The following is an 18,979-nucleotide window of genomic DNA, read 5'->3' as shown; positions in this document are numbered from 1 at the left end:
CAGGGTGTCCGGGCTCTCCCTTAGAGATAAGGTGAGAAGCTCGGTCATCCGGGAAAGACTCGGAGTAGAGCCGCTGCTCCTCCACGTTGAGAGGAGCCAGATGAGGTGGCTCGGGCATCTCATCAGGATGCCTCCTGGACGCCTCCCTGGGGAGGTGTTCCGGGCATGTCCCACCAGTAGGAGACCCCGTGGACAACCCAGGATGCGCTGGAGAGACTATGTCTCTTAGCTGGCCTGTGAACGCCTTGGGATCTCCTGGGATGAGCTGGATGAAGTGGCTGGGGAGAGGGAAGTCTGGGAGTCCCTCCTGAAGCTGCTGCCCCCGCGACCCGACCCCGGATAACCAGATGGATGGATGGATGGATGGATGGATGGATGGATGGATGGATGGATGGATGGATGGATGGATGGATGGATGGATGGATGGATGGATGGAATCGCCCCTAAAGGTTTCCGAGCAGTTACACGAGCTACAAATCGATAGGGGAAAGAGCAGCTGTATAAAGGATGCGGTCACTCCGACGTGTCTCGACCAAGTAGTTACACGGCACGGGCATCGGTTGACTTTAGAGGGATTGGCATCCTAAAAAGAATAGATTAATTCTATCGGAATTGATATCTTAGAGGCGGTTAGGCTCGGGCGAATCTTTTCCTGTCCCGACTTGGAAACTATCGTCTCCCTGTTTTAGCGCCTTAGTGTTGCAGAGGGAACAAGGAGCGTTTTTAACTCTTTAAACGGAGAGTCGGGTCACTTACATTTGATAAGTGCGGCTTTGACACTTTCCATAAACAAATTTTGTATCCCGCTTGGAAGGTTAAATCTTGCTTTGTACATAATTTGAGCTGTCTTGTGTTTGATCAGATCCTGGAATTTCAAAGTTTGTGTTATTATTTATTATTATTATTATTATTATTTGTTATTATGTGTTTGTATGCTCCTGATATTCCTTGTTATTGTTTTTTCTTATTGCTCTTTTTAATGTACACAATGGCTGTAGGTTGGACTTATAGGTGTACAGGTGCTCCACACAGTAGCTCAAATATGGCAATATGAGAGAATAGAAGAATGCTCCAAGCCTTGATGTCTATTCATATGCAAATGCGTTAGGGGTTTTATGACCTTTTTATGACTTGTTATGGTATCATAAATCACCCCCTTTTGGATTGGGGCGGGGTTGGGGGCATCAAGATGGCGCCAGTCGTGACGGCGCCATCTTTGACTGTCGCCATTTTGGTTTGTGGATATGTATGGGCATGTATTTTTATGAATCAAAACAGGTGCAGCATCTGAGCTAGCTTTGCTACCAGCCAGTACGTGTGGGTTGAAGGGGGGCCGTTTTGTTGAGAAGGAGAAGAGGAGGGGTGTTTGTGTCAGTCTGGGGGGTCGTGAGAGTCGTCAGCATGGTACCAAAGTTATCTGAAAGAGAGTCGCATGTAATTTGACAAATAATAGTTTAGCCAAAGTTATCTGAAAGAGAGTCCCATGTAATTTGACAAACAATAGCTTAGAGGATCAAGGGGGTTTTGTTGAGAAAATCATTGAAGTGTCGTCAGCATGGTGCCAAAGTTATCTGAAAGAGAAAAAATCAAGGTGTTGTCGCATGTAATTTGACAAACAATAGTGGAGTCGGCATTATTGGTGCCAAAGATATCTGAAAGAGAGACTGCTGGAATCGTTTATTTTTGGAGGGAGATAGATGAAGGCCTCTATTTTTATGAAGGTTGTCTAAGTTTCAAACATATCCTGATTAAAAAAAAAACACGTGATACACAGAGGTGCGGTTTGAGAGAGGGGCTGGACCTGTTGTTGGTATATTACGCCAGAGTATTGTGCTGCTAGTTCACAGAAAACAGCTAAGCTAAAGCTGTGGTGTTAAACTGCAAACCTGAAGCTCAAATCATGATAGCAGAAACGCCGGTCAGTATCCATCTTTGTCGTAAAGGTCCTGATGGCTTGTTAGATGCCCCTAGGAAGAAACAGATGTATCTAAAGCGTATGCAACAGAGGCCTACAGAAAAACTTGAGCGGAGCTGGCATCTAACACCGGAGACTCTATGGGGATTTAAAATTTTACGAGACTGGTGAGTTGTCTTTCTTTATTAGAAATCAAGAGAGCTCTGGATCAAACAACAGCAACTATGAGCGGTGCGTATGGTACGTTGGACTCAAATGACTGGGGTGTTTTAAATCAACTCCTGCCCGAGGTTTTGACTGAATTTCTCAATGAATACGGGTTAGAAGGTTTAGCTGAATGTAACTTGGATTTCAAGAATTACAGCCAGCGGAAGATGTTTTTTTCGGCTTAAAGTTTCTCCTCAAACTGTTGATGGGACAGAAGATGAAGAGCTAATCGATCTAATGTATCTAAAGCTAGAAGTGTTTAATAGCGAATGTGGAGTTTTCCAGACAATATTGAATATACCATTGACTGCCTGGTATGAAAGGATGCAAGCATTTGGTGAGAGTATTACGGGACTTTTTCTATCAAGCCGTGTCTGGACAAATGTCGTCGGAGTGAAACTTAAACTGACTTTAGATTAACCCTTACTAAAAAAATTAACTTTAAACTACCCCCTCCTCAGCACACTAGACTGTGCTCCTCCTAGCCCCCCTCTTTTTCTCACCTGCAGTCACAGAAAGGTGGAGTTGTAGTCATTAGCATAACTATCTAAAATGTATAAGAGCGGACTTGCAGACGCCTCTTTCACACGCACACGCACACGAACACACACACACACACACACACACACACACACACACACACACACACACACACACACACACACACACACACACACACACACACACACACACACACACACACACACACACACACACACACACACACACACACACACACACACACACACACACAACAGAGAATGAAGATGGCTCAAAAAATCCTAGCCAGACGACTTTTACCAAGTTTTGTACCTATGGAACATGGGCCTGGCATCACATTCTGGTCCAGCCCTGACAACTCTGATGCAGAGACAGATGATGCGGACACGGCCTTCATAGCGACAACACGGCCAAGCACGGCGGCTGAACAACCGGGACCAACGCCAGCGACAGGGGTGGAAAGCTTGTTGCATTGCTGTCTGGGTTGGTAACTGCACTGAACAGAACTTGAAGGCCCTGCAGCGCATAGTGAATACGGCTGGTAAGATTATTGGTGCTTCGCTCCCCTCCCTGAAGGACATTTACACCTCCCATCTCGCCTGCAAGGCAACCTCGATTGCGAGAGATGTGAGTCACCCGGCTCACTCTTTGTTTGACCTTCTGCACTCTGGGAAGAGGTACAGGAGCCTGCGCTCCCGCACCACCAGACTTGCCAACAGCTTCTTTCGCCAGGCTGTTAGGACCCTGAACTTGCTACCCCCTTCTGCGTAGCGTGCGGCAGTGTTGCGCTTTTTCTGGAATGTCTGCTGTACGCGCACTTGCTCCTTTTTTTGCTCCTCTTATTTATTTATTTATTGTGTTATTTATTCATTATTTATTCAGCACGCTGTTGTTATACTTGTTTACTTGTTTGTCTGTTGTGGGCCATGTCTTGTCACCGTGGGATGGGGGGAACGAAATTTCGGTTTCTTTGTGTGTCTTTGGCATGTGGAGAAATTGACAATAAAGCTGACTTTGACTTTGACTTTGAATTCTACACGACCTAGCTCACGAGTGCAAGATCTTTGCGCGGCTCCGTATGATAAAACAAGAAGTGCGTGACACTGTGCTGAGTAATTACGAAGTCACTATTATTTAGAACGTTTGGAAAGACGCAATGGGAAATATTGTGAAAAAAATGTGGGCCCAACTGGTGACTATCCTAACAGTATTTCTAGATATAACCGGGAAGCAGCTAAAGAAGTTTAAAACTCTAATAGGGTCCAAAGTAACACCATCTATGTTATCTTCATTCATGCCTTATGTTAAACCTTAGGAGTTGTAGAAAAACGGAAAGCGATTGTTTCTCTGTGTTTATTCAATTTAAAATCACAAGATGTCATACCTGCTTGTTTTATTAACAGCGTCACACTCTGACATCCAGCAGAACTTACCTAACAATGGGTGGCGAGAGATGTCTTCAAAGACTCTATTATTGTGCTAAGAATCCAGCTAGTTTTGGTGGAGAGACACGCCTACACAGAACAGCGGCTGTTAGCTGTAAAAACAATAACATTAAAAAAGTAAAAGCTTTTTTATCCGATCAAGATGCTTACACTTTACACAAACCACCCAGAATAACTTTTCCTAAAAATAAAGTTTTTGTTCGAGGTCCTATGAGACAATTCCAAGCAGATTTATGCGATATGCAATCACTAGCACGCTACAACGATGGATATAAATATTTACTAACCGTAATCGATATTTTCTCGAAATGTGCATATGTACGCGTTTTGAAAGCTAAAACAGGTACGCAGGTCACCAAAGCATTTGAAGATATCCTATCAGTTAGCGGTTCACCATTACGCGTTCAAACAGATAAAGGGGCGGAGTTTTTTAACAAACATTTCCAGAAATTAATGAGAAAGTACAATATTACACATTTTGCAACATCTTCCGATACAAAAGCGCAAACCGTTGAACGATTCAACAAAACGTTGAAAACGCGCATGTGGAGGTATTTCACAGCTAAGAACACGCAACGCTACATTGATGTCATTCAGGATTTTATTGTCAGTTATAATGACAGTTTTCACAGTAGTATAAAAATGACACCAAATGCCGTAAACGAGGATAATAAAGGTATTTTTTTACCAACCTGTATACAAACAACCCTTTTCAACGCGGGGACAAGTTCCGGTTCGCTCCAGGTGAAACTGTGCGACTTTCAAAGCTGAGAGGGGCTTTTGAGAAAGGTTATTTACAAAGTTATACAGATGAAATATTCAGAATAACAAAACGTCTACATCGCGTTCTTCCCGTCTAGAAAATATCGGACTTGGATGGTATGCCTATAGAAGGCAGCTTTTACGAAGCAGAATTACAAAAAGTAAAAATAAAAAAAAATAAAAATTTTCGCATACAGAAAATTCTTAAATCACGCACCGTGTCAGGCAAACGCGAGTCCCTCGTCCACTGGGTGGGCTGGCCAGCCAAAATCGACAGTTGGGTACCCGCAAAGAGTATTAAAAACATTTGATGTTCGATAAAACGGCCATTCTGTGAAAATTACAAGATGGGTGAAGGCCAGAGAGAATTCTACGTAACATTAGCGTCAAATGCTAGTATGCATCTATTTAGCGAAAACAGCCTCACAGAATTTAAAACCGAACTAGCGCAACATATCGATTTAAAAGGTTTGTGGGAGGTCAGTTTATGTGAGATTTCATACATCAACTCAATCCCTAACGTTCCTGAGAAAAAAACGGAATTTCTATCTGAAACAGCCTAAGCTTCCGGTTCGTAGAGGGGACGTGTTCCAAGATGACTCAGAAGTACGACACATGCTTAAAAGGCGAGAATGGGTCTATAAAGATCATGACTCGTTAGCTTTGGACATTCAAACTCTATTAACTAAAGCGAGTAATAAAAAGATTGATGTCCAATTTGATCAACATAAACAGAGGTTCTTGTTTTCGGGTGAAGAAGGGTTGAGAATTATGTTCAAGACCCCCCCTAGCGTACATTGTTGGAATGAACCCCGAACATTGGCTTTCACTCAAGCCGGAAGGCGTAAACGCACAACATCCTGCCGACAGACGAGCCCGATCATATTTCATTTTCATCTACACTGACGTCATACATCATCAGACAGTTGGTGACGCCTACGCTCCAATGCTTAGGACCCTACCTATTGAGGGTAGTTATGGCGACGTTGTAAACACAACTTTGAATCCTGTTTACTATTTAGATGTGTGCAGAAGCCATATTGAAACCATTTCGGTTTACCTGCGAACAGACCAGAACAATCCGATAGATTTCGAATACGGGAAAGTCATTCTCATTCTGCATTTTAGATCGAAATAATAAAAAATAATGATGACATCAACAACGCATCCCGACCTGTATCGTTTTGTCGATTATTATGAAACACAAGTCGGGGGGTCATTTCAAGGATTTTCTGGAACCCCGGTTCAATATGGGCGTGGTCTGGGGGTCTATTTTTGCAAAACTATTCCGCTTCGTGATGCCTATGTTCAAAAACGGGTTTAACTTGGCGAAGACGCATCTTCAAGCCGCCGCTAAAAACGTAGCAACGGATGTAGCAGGGCGCGTCATTCAAAGAATCCACCGGAAACAAGGCCCCAATCAAAAAGGTTCCGGTCTAGCTGTATTGTCACGTGGGGGACTCCATCCCGGTGGGCGGAGAAAAAGGAGCGTTAAAAGAAAAAGGCAGTCGACCGGTCTCAGAACAGTTGTCAAGAAAAAGCGGAGGAGACGCAAGACATATTTTCTCTTAAAAAAAATGGCCCTTCTACATTTTAAATCACTCGAGGCAACGTTATCAAGTCTCGATTTGTTTGGCCCGCCCTTGACGCAACTCTCCATAGAAGATAGTTCATATGTCGAATTTCAACCTTTGTCCGCAATTGTGGACCAGGGTCCCATAGAATTTTTTATACCCGGGGACGGCTCAAAATATTTAGATTTATCTGACACTTTACTACATCTCTGTTTAAAGGTGACGCATAGGGATGGGACAAATATTCCACCGCAAGAACAAGTTGGCATCGTGAATTTCCCTATAAACACAATTTTTAGTCAATTAGATATTTCGCTGGGCGGGCGGCTAATCTCACAATCTAGTGCCACACACGCCTACCGGTCCATCATCGAGTTACTGTTAAACTTTTCAAACGATTCTTTGGAGTCACAATTCACAGCAGGAATGCTCGCAAAAGACACTAGGGACGGATGGACTCCATCGCGGTCGAGGGAGCTGAAATTAATCTCGGGTTTTTGCGTCGTGCACAGCAGATTGCAGGTTCACGTGAATTCCACCTAACGGGACCGCTTCATGGAGATATTTTCTTTTCCGAACGTCATCTATTGAATAATGTGGATCTACATCTAAAGTTAACTAGAGCTTCTGATGATTTGTCTCATGAGCGCTCCAGACAGCGACTCGTGTCTCAAAATACTAGGAGCATCCCTATTTGTGAAAAAAGTAACAGTCTCACCGGCCGTAGCAATAGGCCACGCCGCCGCTTTACAGAAAGGTAATGCGCTGTATCCGTTAACCAGAGTAAATACGAAGACTTTTTCCATTCCTCAAAACTCAAGAATCTGCCATCAGGATAATCTCTTCCTCGGACATATCCCTAAACAAATTGTAATAGCCCTAGTAAACCACAACAGTTTCATGGGACGGAGAGATTTAAACCCGTTTAATTTTTTGCATTATAACAGAGTCCTTGGCTCTTAGTCACGAAGCTCGACAAATACCTGCCAAAGCTTTTCAGCCCATTTTCGAAGTTGGGATATTTACACGTGAATTTCATAATTTATACACAGCAACAGGGCGTTTTTTGAAAGATCTACCTCTTTGTATCAATCAACAGGATTTTAGTCAAGGCTACTCACTTTTTGTTTTCAATTTAAGTCAGACAGATGATTCTGGTGCTTTAACACCAAGAAAAACAGGGTTTTACGTCTCGATCTACGTTTTAGATCGCCGCTGCCACACACAGCAACACTTATTGTATACGCCGCATACGATTCGCTTATTGAGATTAACGCTAAGAGGGAAGTATTGATGGACTATTATTAACGCTATGAACGGTCGTGAATTGGACTTGATTATGACTCGGATGCAGAGAACCTTATTTGGAGGTGTTTTCGCATCGGATGAGTTAGTTGACGTCAGAGACCCGCCTCCAAAATATTACATTGTCAACACCCATCCAAGACATCTACCCGGAGAGCACTGGCTTGCTTTGACTTTAGAATCGGACGGTTCGGCCACATTCTTTGATCCTTTTGGTCTGCCACCGGATAGTCCATATTACCCGTCAAGTATATACAGATTTTTGAAGAAGCATTCTAAACGGGTCGAATATCAGAACGGCCAGCTGCAACACGAGCTGACAGAGACATGTGGTCAACACTGCGTGTATTATTTAAGTCAACGTGGGTGGGGGCTCACCTATCATGAAGTGATGACTCGTTACAATTCCGATCCTCTCCATAACGACGCCATGGTTAGTGAGTTTGTCAAAAAATGTCGAAGGCAAACATGTTCATTGCATAAATTTAAAAAATGTCATTGTCTGAAACCGTGTTAATGTTTTATAAAAATCTCTTTTATTCAATAAACATTGTTAAAGAGAGTTACAGAGTCATGCGTTTTTTTTTCACTAACAACAATAGAGTATCATCTAATAACTAACCCATTTTACTACCGGCGATATCCTCTTTCTTTTTCTTTTATTCATCACACTTACATCTTCTACATAAGAAACATCCTCATCTTCACCCCTAGCGTATTTTAAACGTTTAAAATCTGCGCGAGCCAAGGGGTTGGAGATGCTTGTTTCCAGTAAGTTCAATTGGGCTAGCGTCCGAAGAAATTCACTCCATCCTACCGGTTGCTCGTTGATTTTTTTCCCACTCACACACAAATGTCTCAACAAATCGCTCATATGGGAGCCTTTGACAGTTTTTCCTCTAAAAATAAATTCACTTAACGGCGTCCAGCTTACATCTTCTGCCGACAGTCTTTTCAGCACATAGTTGGCGTTGCGTCGGAAACGTGGACCTATGGCGTCCAAAATATCCTCATAGCGTTTACCTGTCATCTCAATTGTGGTCTCATCTGTCGTCTTTCTTTCACCCTCCTCATTGGCTTCGTTGTGAATCGTAATAGGAATTATCTCGGAGTCTTTTTGTTTGACCAACCCCATGTAACGCTGCATTAAGGTTTGATAAATTTTGATCTTTTCATATTGATTTAAATTTTTATTATCCAAAACCTGTTTCATCTCTTCATACAAAGAATACTCTGCTGTATCACGGATGGTCGGAGCGGGTCGATTCAGCCTCGGGAGCTGATAAGGTGAAATCAGGAACATTTTCTGAGCCGTTTTCAAACTCATTTTATGATTTGTTCATAAAGCCACTAATGATACTTCCGAGAACAGGTGCGAAAGCGGCCAGTAACGGCAATATAAAACCACCTTTCTGAACTAACACAGCTCTTTTCTTCTTCAAAGTATTTTTCTTATCAGCCAAAAAGCAGATATTTTTCTTTTGCTTTTTAAGTCTCTTGTAAAGTTTTGATTTTAAGGGTACATGTCCTTTAAGAAGATTTAGAGCAATCTCACATAATGCTTTCACTAAACTACTGGGACCTCTGAGTAGCAAATGCTTACGTTTGGCCGGTTTGGATGTAAACAGAGATTTGAGTAACGGAGCATTTGTTTTTAAAAGCTTCGTCATCGTTTCATTGTTTGGGGATATAAACGACAGGCCACTGGTTATGTAGTACACCTGTACGTAGTCTATATTGTTCTGGGCATGAATGTGTCAAATCAACCAGTAAATACCCATGCGGCTCTCTTGTAGCATCTTCAAAGCATTCCAGGAAAAACTTCCGGTTGCTGGGAGAAATTTGATTCGCCAGGACATTCACCTGCAGTTTATTGCGGGGATTTTTGAACAAAATCAAATAATTACTGTTTAAACTAATAGTACGGCTGAATTTGCCCTGACGGAATACATTCTGCGTTAGCATTCTAACGCTTAAATTTTTATGATGTCTATATTGGGTGAATATTCGGATCACTTCCGGATTATCCGAATCTTGAAAGATGATGTCATCCAAAATCAGTAAATCCGCTGCTGTGGTGGGAACAGCTTCTCGTCATCAAAAGATTCAGGCAGCCCCTTGATAAAAAGAATGTCTTTATTCAGGTTTTTGAGCTCATCGTACATTGGTTGATATGAGGTATAAACCCAAACAATATTATCAGGTTTTTTATCATAACATGTTCAGGATTTTCCAATACATTTTTTTTAAGAAAGACTTGCCACAACCTGAAGGCCCTGAAGATGAAAAAGGAAGTTCTAATCTAGGGTCAAATTTAATCTGGTTAAAAGCCATTTCCACACACAGACATACGTATGGATAGATAGAAATATCAGTAGCCAAACGGTTCAGTAGCAGCCTTCTTTTATCGTACACCACACGAAGCCGCTTGGAAAATGACATGCTTCTGAGATGAAACCCTCTCTTATCGCAAACGATATTATGTTGAGGAGCGTATAGCACATCTGAGGTTGCACCTGCTGTATCGATGTACCCTTGAACCAAACTGAGCATGCTATCGAGATTGATGCTCTGACCGCTTTCGTGAGTCTGCGTGATCCCCTTCACTTTCATGACCGTCTGAGATGATCCTCGTGTTTTGTAAGCGTATGTTTTTGGCCCCGCTGAGACAAATTCTAAAATGCTGTCATTCGAAAGCTCATCTGTCAAATCACCCAGATAATCCCCTAGAGGGGGAACACTTTTGCCCGGTTTCACCGTGTACACGAGGCTGTCTGTATCGGTCTAAAGGACACGCCTCTGTAAAATTTCTAAATAGCTGTACATTTTTAGGCGTGCATAGGCTGTTGTGAAACACGCTGCAGCCACGTTTGATGGTTTTGAGGCGGGGATCTCATTGTTTATGTTGAAACAATACTGCACAATTGAAAGATTTTCACTGATAAAATGGAAGAATTTCACATTGCACAGACCTGAAAACAGAAGTTCAAAAAAATCCTTAGATTTTGTCACAATTTTTGTGTTTGTCATGTTTTCACGCTGCGCAAGTTTTCCCCATAGATTGTTAAGACAGAGTTTTGACACTTGCCTTTTGCCAGGGTTTACAGCAATTTTGGAAGGGTCTAGTTGGATACCCTGATGAATGGCATACCCTTCTATGTATCTTTCTCTATCCGCCTGGTTGACCACGTGAGCCGGATAACCTGAAGGTTCCTGTTTACCTTTTAGAAATGTTCGCATATAATCACGGAAAATTGTGTCGCTCGTTCTTGTGTAATGCCATACTTCGGTAATATCTGCAACCGTGTACCCGAGATCAAGGGCCTTAACAAATTCAGGGGTTGTCCAAACACCTGTGAACGATCTTTGCTCATCACTATGTGTACACGCCGTCTGCTGGTTGTTACACTCGGCGCATGTACGACACAGTGTGAAGACGAGTTTACCTTTAGCTGTTTTGAAGGGTAGAACAGGAAAATACAAACCACGGGGTGAGTTGACTGTGGCGCTAATGAAACCGAAATACGACCTAGGGTCTTTAAAATCACAGTGGATAATCGTTGGATGACCGATAGGGTAGGTGCCTGTACTGTTGATGAAAGGGTATAATGACGTCACATCAACATACAACACACGCTTGTTAGGCTCTGCCGTGTATCTTAAAACGAATGCGTTTGTTCGGCCCCCAAAAACAGCCTGCCTCGGTTTGAGCGGTGTAGGAAATTTGTTTTTTTTCAGGATTCCTTCACCTCTATGTTCATCTTTTTCATTTGCAACCACTCATGCTCCCACATAATTACAAGGTACACATCTTGTCTAAGCTGTAGGTCCTGAATTTTCTTTTGTGTTTTATCAAACCTCTCCTGAAAAGGGCGTTTTGTTGTCGGGCATATTTTAGAGAGGTCGAAGCATTCTGCGCAGCCGTGGTGATGACAACCAAAATACTCAAACACTATTTTTACGCCCCCAATTTCAGAATAGCCGTCTACCGTGTAGTTATCTATCCTAACTTCACCCCCGTTCAATGCATGTCTAATTTGGATATTTTGGCTGTGCATGATCCATTGCATGTACTGAATAGAATCGTGCGAAAAAGCTTTGTGCTGACGCATATAGTTGTCTGAAGGTGTAATGGCTAGTGTTTGAGGGGTTAGAAAATTAGTGCGAAAAACTTTCATTCACGCAGACGCAATTGTTACCGCATTGAATGGGTCTGTTCCGGTGGCCTCAAAAAACTCGCTCCTGAATTTCTCACACCCCTCCCTGCATTAACAGGTCAACGTCATTTTCGCAGTAGGCTATCGCCTGTTTAGCAAAATCAAACACATTGTTAGCTTCTTTAGCATACCATTCGTCAAACTTTGATCATTGCGAGGGTGACATTTGCTCGATATCGTAGTACGCGGGGTCAGGGTGAGACCCTACGTAGTTTAGATGCTCTAAAGAGCTGAATTTGTGTGGGAAGTAACCCTTTGATTTGTCTTCAAACCCCAGGGCCTTAGAGGCATCGTCAAGAATGAGAGAGAGTCTATGAATCGAGATTTTGTGTCTAAATCGACAAATGATAGAAAAAAAAATAAAAAAAATAAAAAAGGGGGCATAATACGTAAATATAATATTAGTTTTCAATGCTACGCGGATGACACCCAATTATATATGCCGTTATCGATGACAGATCCACAGGACTGCTGTAATCTCGAGGCGTGCCTTGCGGAGATTAAACAATGGATGTCTCTCAACTTCCTTCGTCTTAACCCGGATAAAACTGAGATGTTGATAATTGGTCCTACTCGTTATCAACATTTATTTAAGGAAACCACTATAACTATAGATAACCGTACTATCACTCAGAGTGATACGGTAACTAATCTCGGGGTAATATTTGACCAAACGCTCTCCTTTCAAAAACACATTAAGAATATAACCAGGATTGCGTTTTTTCACCTTCGTAATATTGCTAAGATTCGTCCTATCCTCTCGACCGGGGATGCGGAAACTATTATACATGCGTTCGTCACGTCGCGCCTGGACTACTGTAATGTATTATTCTCTGGTCTTCCTAAATCCAGTATTAAAAGTCTACAGTTAGTGCAAAATGCCTCTGCGAGGCTGCTCTCACGGTCAAGAAAATTTGATCACATTACCCCAATATTAGCCGAATTACATTGGCTCCCGGTCCATTTAAGATGTGACTTCAAGGTTCTTCTACTAACCTATAAAGCACTGCATGGCTTAGCGCCTTCATATCTCGTCGACCTAGTCGTTCCTTATGTTCCGTCTCGTAACCTTCGTTCGCAAAACGCTAGTCTTTTAGTTATACCGAGGGCCAAGAAAATGTCTGCAGGGTCTAGAGCATTCTCTATTCGGGCTCCAGAGCTTTGGAATGCCCTACCAATGGATATTAGAACTACTACCTCAGTAGAAACATTTAAGACACGTTTAAAGACACATTTCTATGAGATGGCCTTTAACTAACTTGTGATGGCCGATTTGGCCGGAGTTTGTTCTGTTCTCTCTGCCCACCTCCTCCCCGGCTGGGGAGGGGGTTAGGTGGCTCAAAAGCGGGTAGCGGCTGGCTGGATTCTCGGGGACTAGTTCGGGATGGGGGAGCTGCGGCTCGGCCCCCTTGAGGACACTGCCAGGACAATCGAGGACACCTCCGACATCCATTTTTTTCATTGATTTTCATATTATGTATTACTTGTGTACTCTCTGCATCCATTATAACCTGGTGATCCTGAAAGGGGGATCCTTCCATCTGTGGTCCCTTCTCAAGGTTTCTCATTTTCCCCTGGTAGGGGTTTTTTGAGTTTTTCCTTGCCCTTTTGGGAGCTTATGATCAGGGGATGCTTTGAGAATAATTGTCAATTTTGGCTATGTGAAGCCCTTTGAGACTGTTTGTGATTTAGGGCTATACAAATAAACTTGACTTGACTTGACTTAACTTTACTCCCCTGCATCAGAATGTCAAGTTTGAGACCTAATTCAAGCATTCTCCTTATCAGTATGTATGAATCAAAACCTTATGTGCAACAAACGTAGTTTGTTTAAACCGTGGCCTTCGAAAAAATCTGAGAAATTCGTCAACACAATCTGTGCCAAACCATTGTTTCGTCAATTTATTTGATTTGCAACAGATGAGAAAAGGTTTGTGTAAACCATCTGTATCTACATAGGTTTCGAAATCGTAGTAGACTACATTTTTGCACGGTGGTTGAGGCTTGATGGGCTGAATGTAGCACTTGTGGGGGTTCAGCAAGGCATCATCTTGATTTAAGATCTCATCACACACTGTGCACTTTTTAACGGGGCAACGATGTTTAGCACCAGTACCATCAGCTTTCACATAATACCGAAGACCACACTGCAAGCATTTTTTGTATGAAGTGCAGTTGCTCACACGATTCATTGATCGAAACTCTTTGTTTGGTAAAGCATTCCTCATTACGACAAGTTTTGTTACAGTCGGGGCAGATGACAGGTTTAATCCGTCGTTGTTTACAACACTGATCGAGACAAACGCTACAGTGTCCTTCACACTGGTGCTGTTGCCAATTTGTAACAAAGTCTGCAAAAGAATGCAAGACCAACGAATGCCTCTATCGCTTTCACGCCGTAATAATGACCCTCGAGATGTAAGACAAATAAAGTGTCGTTATCTGTTTTGGGATTTTGCGTGTCGAAAAAAGTCATAGGGCGGCAGTCCTCTTTTCGATACATTATTTATTTTCCGTTTGAGGACTTTCTCAAATTTACGAACATCGCCCAGACTCACAGGCGTTTGACAATCCAATCCTACACTCTCGTGTAAGAGCCGTGCCTGTCTTGTGGCCTGTTTTGTTCCGAGTGTGTCATTTAGCAGATAGGTTGGTGAGAGAGCAAAACACAAACTGTTTTCTTTATTGATTGGCAGACTGGGGTGGTGGTTCCCCTCTTTAAAAAGGGGGACCGGAGGGTGTTTTCCAATTACAGGGGAATCACACTCCTCAGCCTCCCTGGTAAGGTCTATTCAGGGGTGCTGAAGAGGGGGGTCCATCGGGAGGTCGAACCTCGGATTCAGGAGGAGCAGTGTGGCTTTCGTCCTGGCCGTGGAACAGTGGACCAGCTCTGCACCCTCGGCAGGATGCTCAAGGGTGCATGGGAGTTCGCCCAACCAGTCCACATGTGTTTTATGGACTTGGAGAAGGCGTTCGACCGTGTCCCTCGGGGGGTTCTGTGGAGGGTGCTTCGGGAGTACGGGGTGCCGAGCCAACTGATAAGGGCGGTCCGTTCCCTGTATCACCGATGCCAGAGTTTGGTCCGCATTTTCGGCAGTAAGTCGGATTTGTTCCCATCGAGGGTTGGACTCCGCCAAGGCTGCCCTTTCTCACCAATTCTGTTCATAATTTTTATGGACAGAATTTCTAGGCGCAGCCAAGGCGTTGAGGGTGTCCGGTTTGAGGACCTCATCATTGCGTCTCGGCTTTTTGCAGACGACGTGGTGCTGTTGGCTTCTTCAGGCCATGATCTCCAGCTCTCACTGGAGCGGTTCGCAGCCGAGTGTGAAGCGGTCGGGATGAGGGTCAGCACCTCCAAGTCTGAGTCAATGGTCCTCGGCCGGAAAAGGGTGGAATACCCTCTCCGGTTCGGGGATGAGATCCTGCCCCAAGTGGAGGAGTTCAAGTATCTTGGGGTCTTGTTCACGAGTGAGGGGAGGATGGAGCGCGAGATCGACAGGCGGATCGGTGCAGCGTCGGCAGTAATGCGGACTCTGTACCGGTCCGTCGTGGTGAAGAGAGAGCTGAGCCGAAAGGCAAAGTTCTCAATTTACCGGTCGATTTATGCTCCTACCCTCACCTATGGTCATGAGCTATGAGTCGTGATTGAAATAACGAGATCCCGGATACAAGCGGCCGAAATGAGTTTCCTCCAGGCTCTCCCTTAGAGATAGGGTGAGAAGCTCGGTCATCCGGGAGAGACTTGGAGTAGAGTCGCTACTCCTCCACGTTGAGAGGAACCAGATGAAGTGGCTCGGGCATCTTATCAGAATGCCTCCTGGACGCCTCCCTGGGGAGGTGTTCCGGGCATGTCCCACCGGTAGGAGACCCCGGGGACGACCCAGGGCGCGCTGGAGAGACTATGTCTCTTAGCTGGCCTGGGAACGCCTTGGGATCACCCGGGATGAGCTGGATGAAGTGGCTGGGGAGAGGGAAGTCTGGGAGTCCCTCCTAAAGCTGCTGCCCGGGCGACCCGACCCCGGATAAGTGGAAGAAGATGGATGGATGGATGGACATATGACCTTGTTTGTCTATGTGTGCCTTGCGATTGGCTGGTGACCAATTCAGGATGTACCCTGCCTACTGCCCAAAGACTGCGGGGTTAGTCTCCAACACACCGGCGACCGGAAGATAAATGAATGCTTGCGGAGATCAAGCAATGGATGTCTCTCAACTTCCTTCGTCTTAACCCGGATAAAACTGAGATGTTGATAATTGGTCCAACTCGTTATCAACACTTATTTAAGGAAACCACTATAACTATAGATAACCGTACTATCACTCAGAGCGATACTGTAACTAATCTCGGGGTAATATTTGACCAAACGCTTTCCTTTCAAAATCACATTAAGAATATAACCAGAATTGCGTTTTTTCACCCTCGTAATATTGATAAAATTCGTCCAATCGTCTCGACCGGTGATGCGGAAACTATTATACATGCGTTTATCACGTCGCGCCTGGACTACTGTAACACATTATTCTCTGGTCTTCCTAAGTCCAGCATCAAATGTCTACAGTTAGTACAAAATGCTGCTGCAAGGCTGCTCTCACGGACAAGTAAATTTTATCACATTACCCCAATATTAGCCAACTTACATTGGCTCCCGGTCCATTTAAGATGTGACTTCAAGGTTCTTCTATTAATCCATGCATGGCTTAGCGCCTTCATATCTCGTCGACCTAGTTGTTCCTTATGTTCCGTCTCGTAACCTTCGTTCGCAAAACGCTAGTCTTTTAGTAACACCGAGGGCCAAGAAAATGTCTGCAGGGTCTAGAGCATTTTCTATTCGGGGTCCAGAGCTTTGGAATGCCCTACCTATGGATATTAGAACTGTTACCTCAGTAGAAACATTTAAGACACGTTTAAAGACACATTTCTATGACATGGCCTTTAATTAACCTGCAGTGGCCGATTCGGTTGGAGTTTGTTTCTGTTGGAAGGGGGAAATGTGGCACGAAACACTGCACAACCGAGAGAGATGACCGCAGCCTTAACAGCATTGTGAAGAAGAGTCGCTTACAGAATTTGGGGGAGCTTCAAAGACAGTGGACTGAAGCTGGAGTCCAGGTATCAAAAGCCACTGTTCACAGACGTGTCCGGGAAATGGGCTACAATAGCCGTATTCCCATGGTCAAGTCACTTCTGAACTCAAGACAACGGAAGAAGCGTCTGACTTGGGCTATGGAAAAGGAGCACTGGACAGTTGCAGAGTGATCCAAAGTCCTCTTTTCAGACGAAAGCAAGTTAGGTATTTCATTTGGAAGTCAAGGCACCAGAGTCTGGAGAAAGGCTGTAGAGGAGCAAAATCCAAGTTGCTTGAAATCTAGTGTGAAGTTCCCACAGTCACCGATGGTTTGGGGAGCCATGTCAGCTGTTGGTCCACTGTTTCATCAAGTCCAGAGTAAACGCAGCTGTGTACCAAGAGAATTTAGAGCACTACATGCTTTCATCCCCTGAAAACCTCTATGGAGATGATGAATGAAATCAGCACGATCTGGCACCTGCCCACAGTGCCAAAACCACCAGTAAATGCTGTACTGATCATGGCATTTCTGCCCTCAATTGGCCTGCCAATTCACCTGACCTGAACCCCATAGAGAATTTGTGGGGTATTGTGAAGAAGAAGCTGAAAGACACCAGACCCAACAATGCAAATGAGCTTAAGGCCGCTATTGAAGCATCCTGGGCATCCATAACACCTCAGCAATGTCACAGGCTGATTACCTCCATCCCACGCCACAATGATGCAGTAATCCATGCAAAAGGATTCCCAACCAAGTACTGAGTGCATTAATGGACATTTTCAAATGTTTGATTTTGTTTTGCTGTTATAAATCTTTTTTTTTTTACTCGGTCTAAGGAAATATTCTAATACTAGGACAAGATCCGACGGCGGCCACGGGTCCGGCCCGTGATTGGGGTCCGGTCGATGATAGCAGGTCCGGCATTGCTGGCACAAGGCCCAGCGATGCTGAGGTGGGGCCCGATTGCGGCCGTAAGTCTGATGTCGTTGAGACGAGCTCCGACGGCGACCACGGGTCCGGCACCGCTAGGACGAGATCCCATGGCGGCCACGGGTCCGGCGCCGCTGGGACGAGTTCCGGCGACGCCAATCAAATATCCATCCATCCATCCATCCATCCATCCATCCATCCATCCATCCATCCATCCATCCATACACCCATCCATCCATCCATCCATCCATTGGCCATGCCTTGCACAGATTGAAGAAGAATGCACTCGGCGTAGTACCTATTGTCAGTATTCATCAGGTAATGGGGTACCCAGCTTCCTTTCCCAGGACTCCCTTGGACTGGAAGGTGAACTCGCCATTGCATTGCCAATGAGGCCGTACATAGTGGAGATTAGCCCTTATTATTGAGGAAACCTTAAACCTGTGTTAATAGATACATTTAGCATCCAAACAGAAACTTTGTTTAAATGTATCAATGAATGTGTAAACAATTTTAAATGTACAGGGGTTCCTTCAGTTTACGACGTCCATCCGTTCCAACGCGGCAATGTAAACTGAATTTCGGTGTAAGTTGGAACAGTAATAAAATCAAACAGTACAGTAATAAAAAACGAGAAAACAATTCCTTACCTTTATTTCTGTGGTTGGCTTTTACACTGGAAGGGGTGTTGCAAGAGAGAGATGATGCAACAGTCCAAAAAGGCATATACCATGTGAGTGGGTCATGCCGTCTTCCTCAGTCCACAGTCTCTCTCACGGTGTATTCTTCTATCGCACGCACCAACTAGTTCCCGCGTGTTACAAATCTTAGGACGCCTTTACAACACAAAACCGCTTGGTCGAAAAAGGCTTCAAATATATGAGATGAAATAGGAAAAACAATATATATGTATATAATATATGAGACGTGTCGTATACACAAAACATCGTAACTTGAGGACGTCGTAAACAGAGGACCCCCATTAGTTGTATGCAAAATAAAACTGACCACGAGTAAAATTGAGATGAATGTAAGCGATAATTAAAAACAACAATA

The 18,979-nt window shown here is 44.0% G+C and overlaps 1 protein-coding gene across 1 annotated transcript in view; it reads left to right on the top strand.

The window, feature by feature from the left end:
- The window catches only part of LOC137840372 (uncharacterized), a 33,477-nt gene extending 19,829 nt beyond the window's left edge, over window positions 1–13,648 (top strand). Inside the window, exon 2 of the mRNA XM_068651095.1 lies at window positions 12,301–13,648. Coding sequence (XP_068507196.1) covers window positions 12,301–13,184 — 884 coding nt within the window. The 3' untranslated portion in view covers window positions 13,185–13,648. The remainder of the gene's footprint in view (window positions 1–12,300) is intronic.
- Window positions 13,649–18,979: the final 5,331 nt, after the last annotated feature.

The sequence above is a fragment of the Syngnathus scovelli genome, chromosome 6 (assembly GCF_024217435.2).
Source record: "Syngnathus scovelli strain Florida chromosome 6, RoL_Ssco_1.2, whole genome shotgun sequence".
Lineage (NCBI taxonomy): Eukaryota > Metazoa > Chordata > Actinopteri > Syngnathiformes > Syngnathidae > Syngnathus > Syngnathus scovelli.
This window is presented reverse-complemented; position numbering and strand designations above follow the sequence as displayed.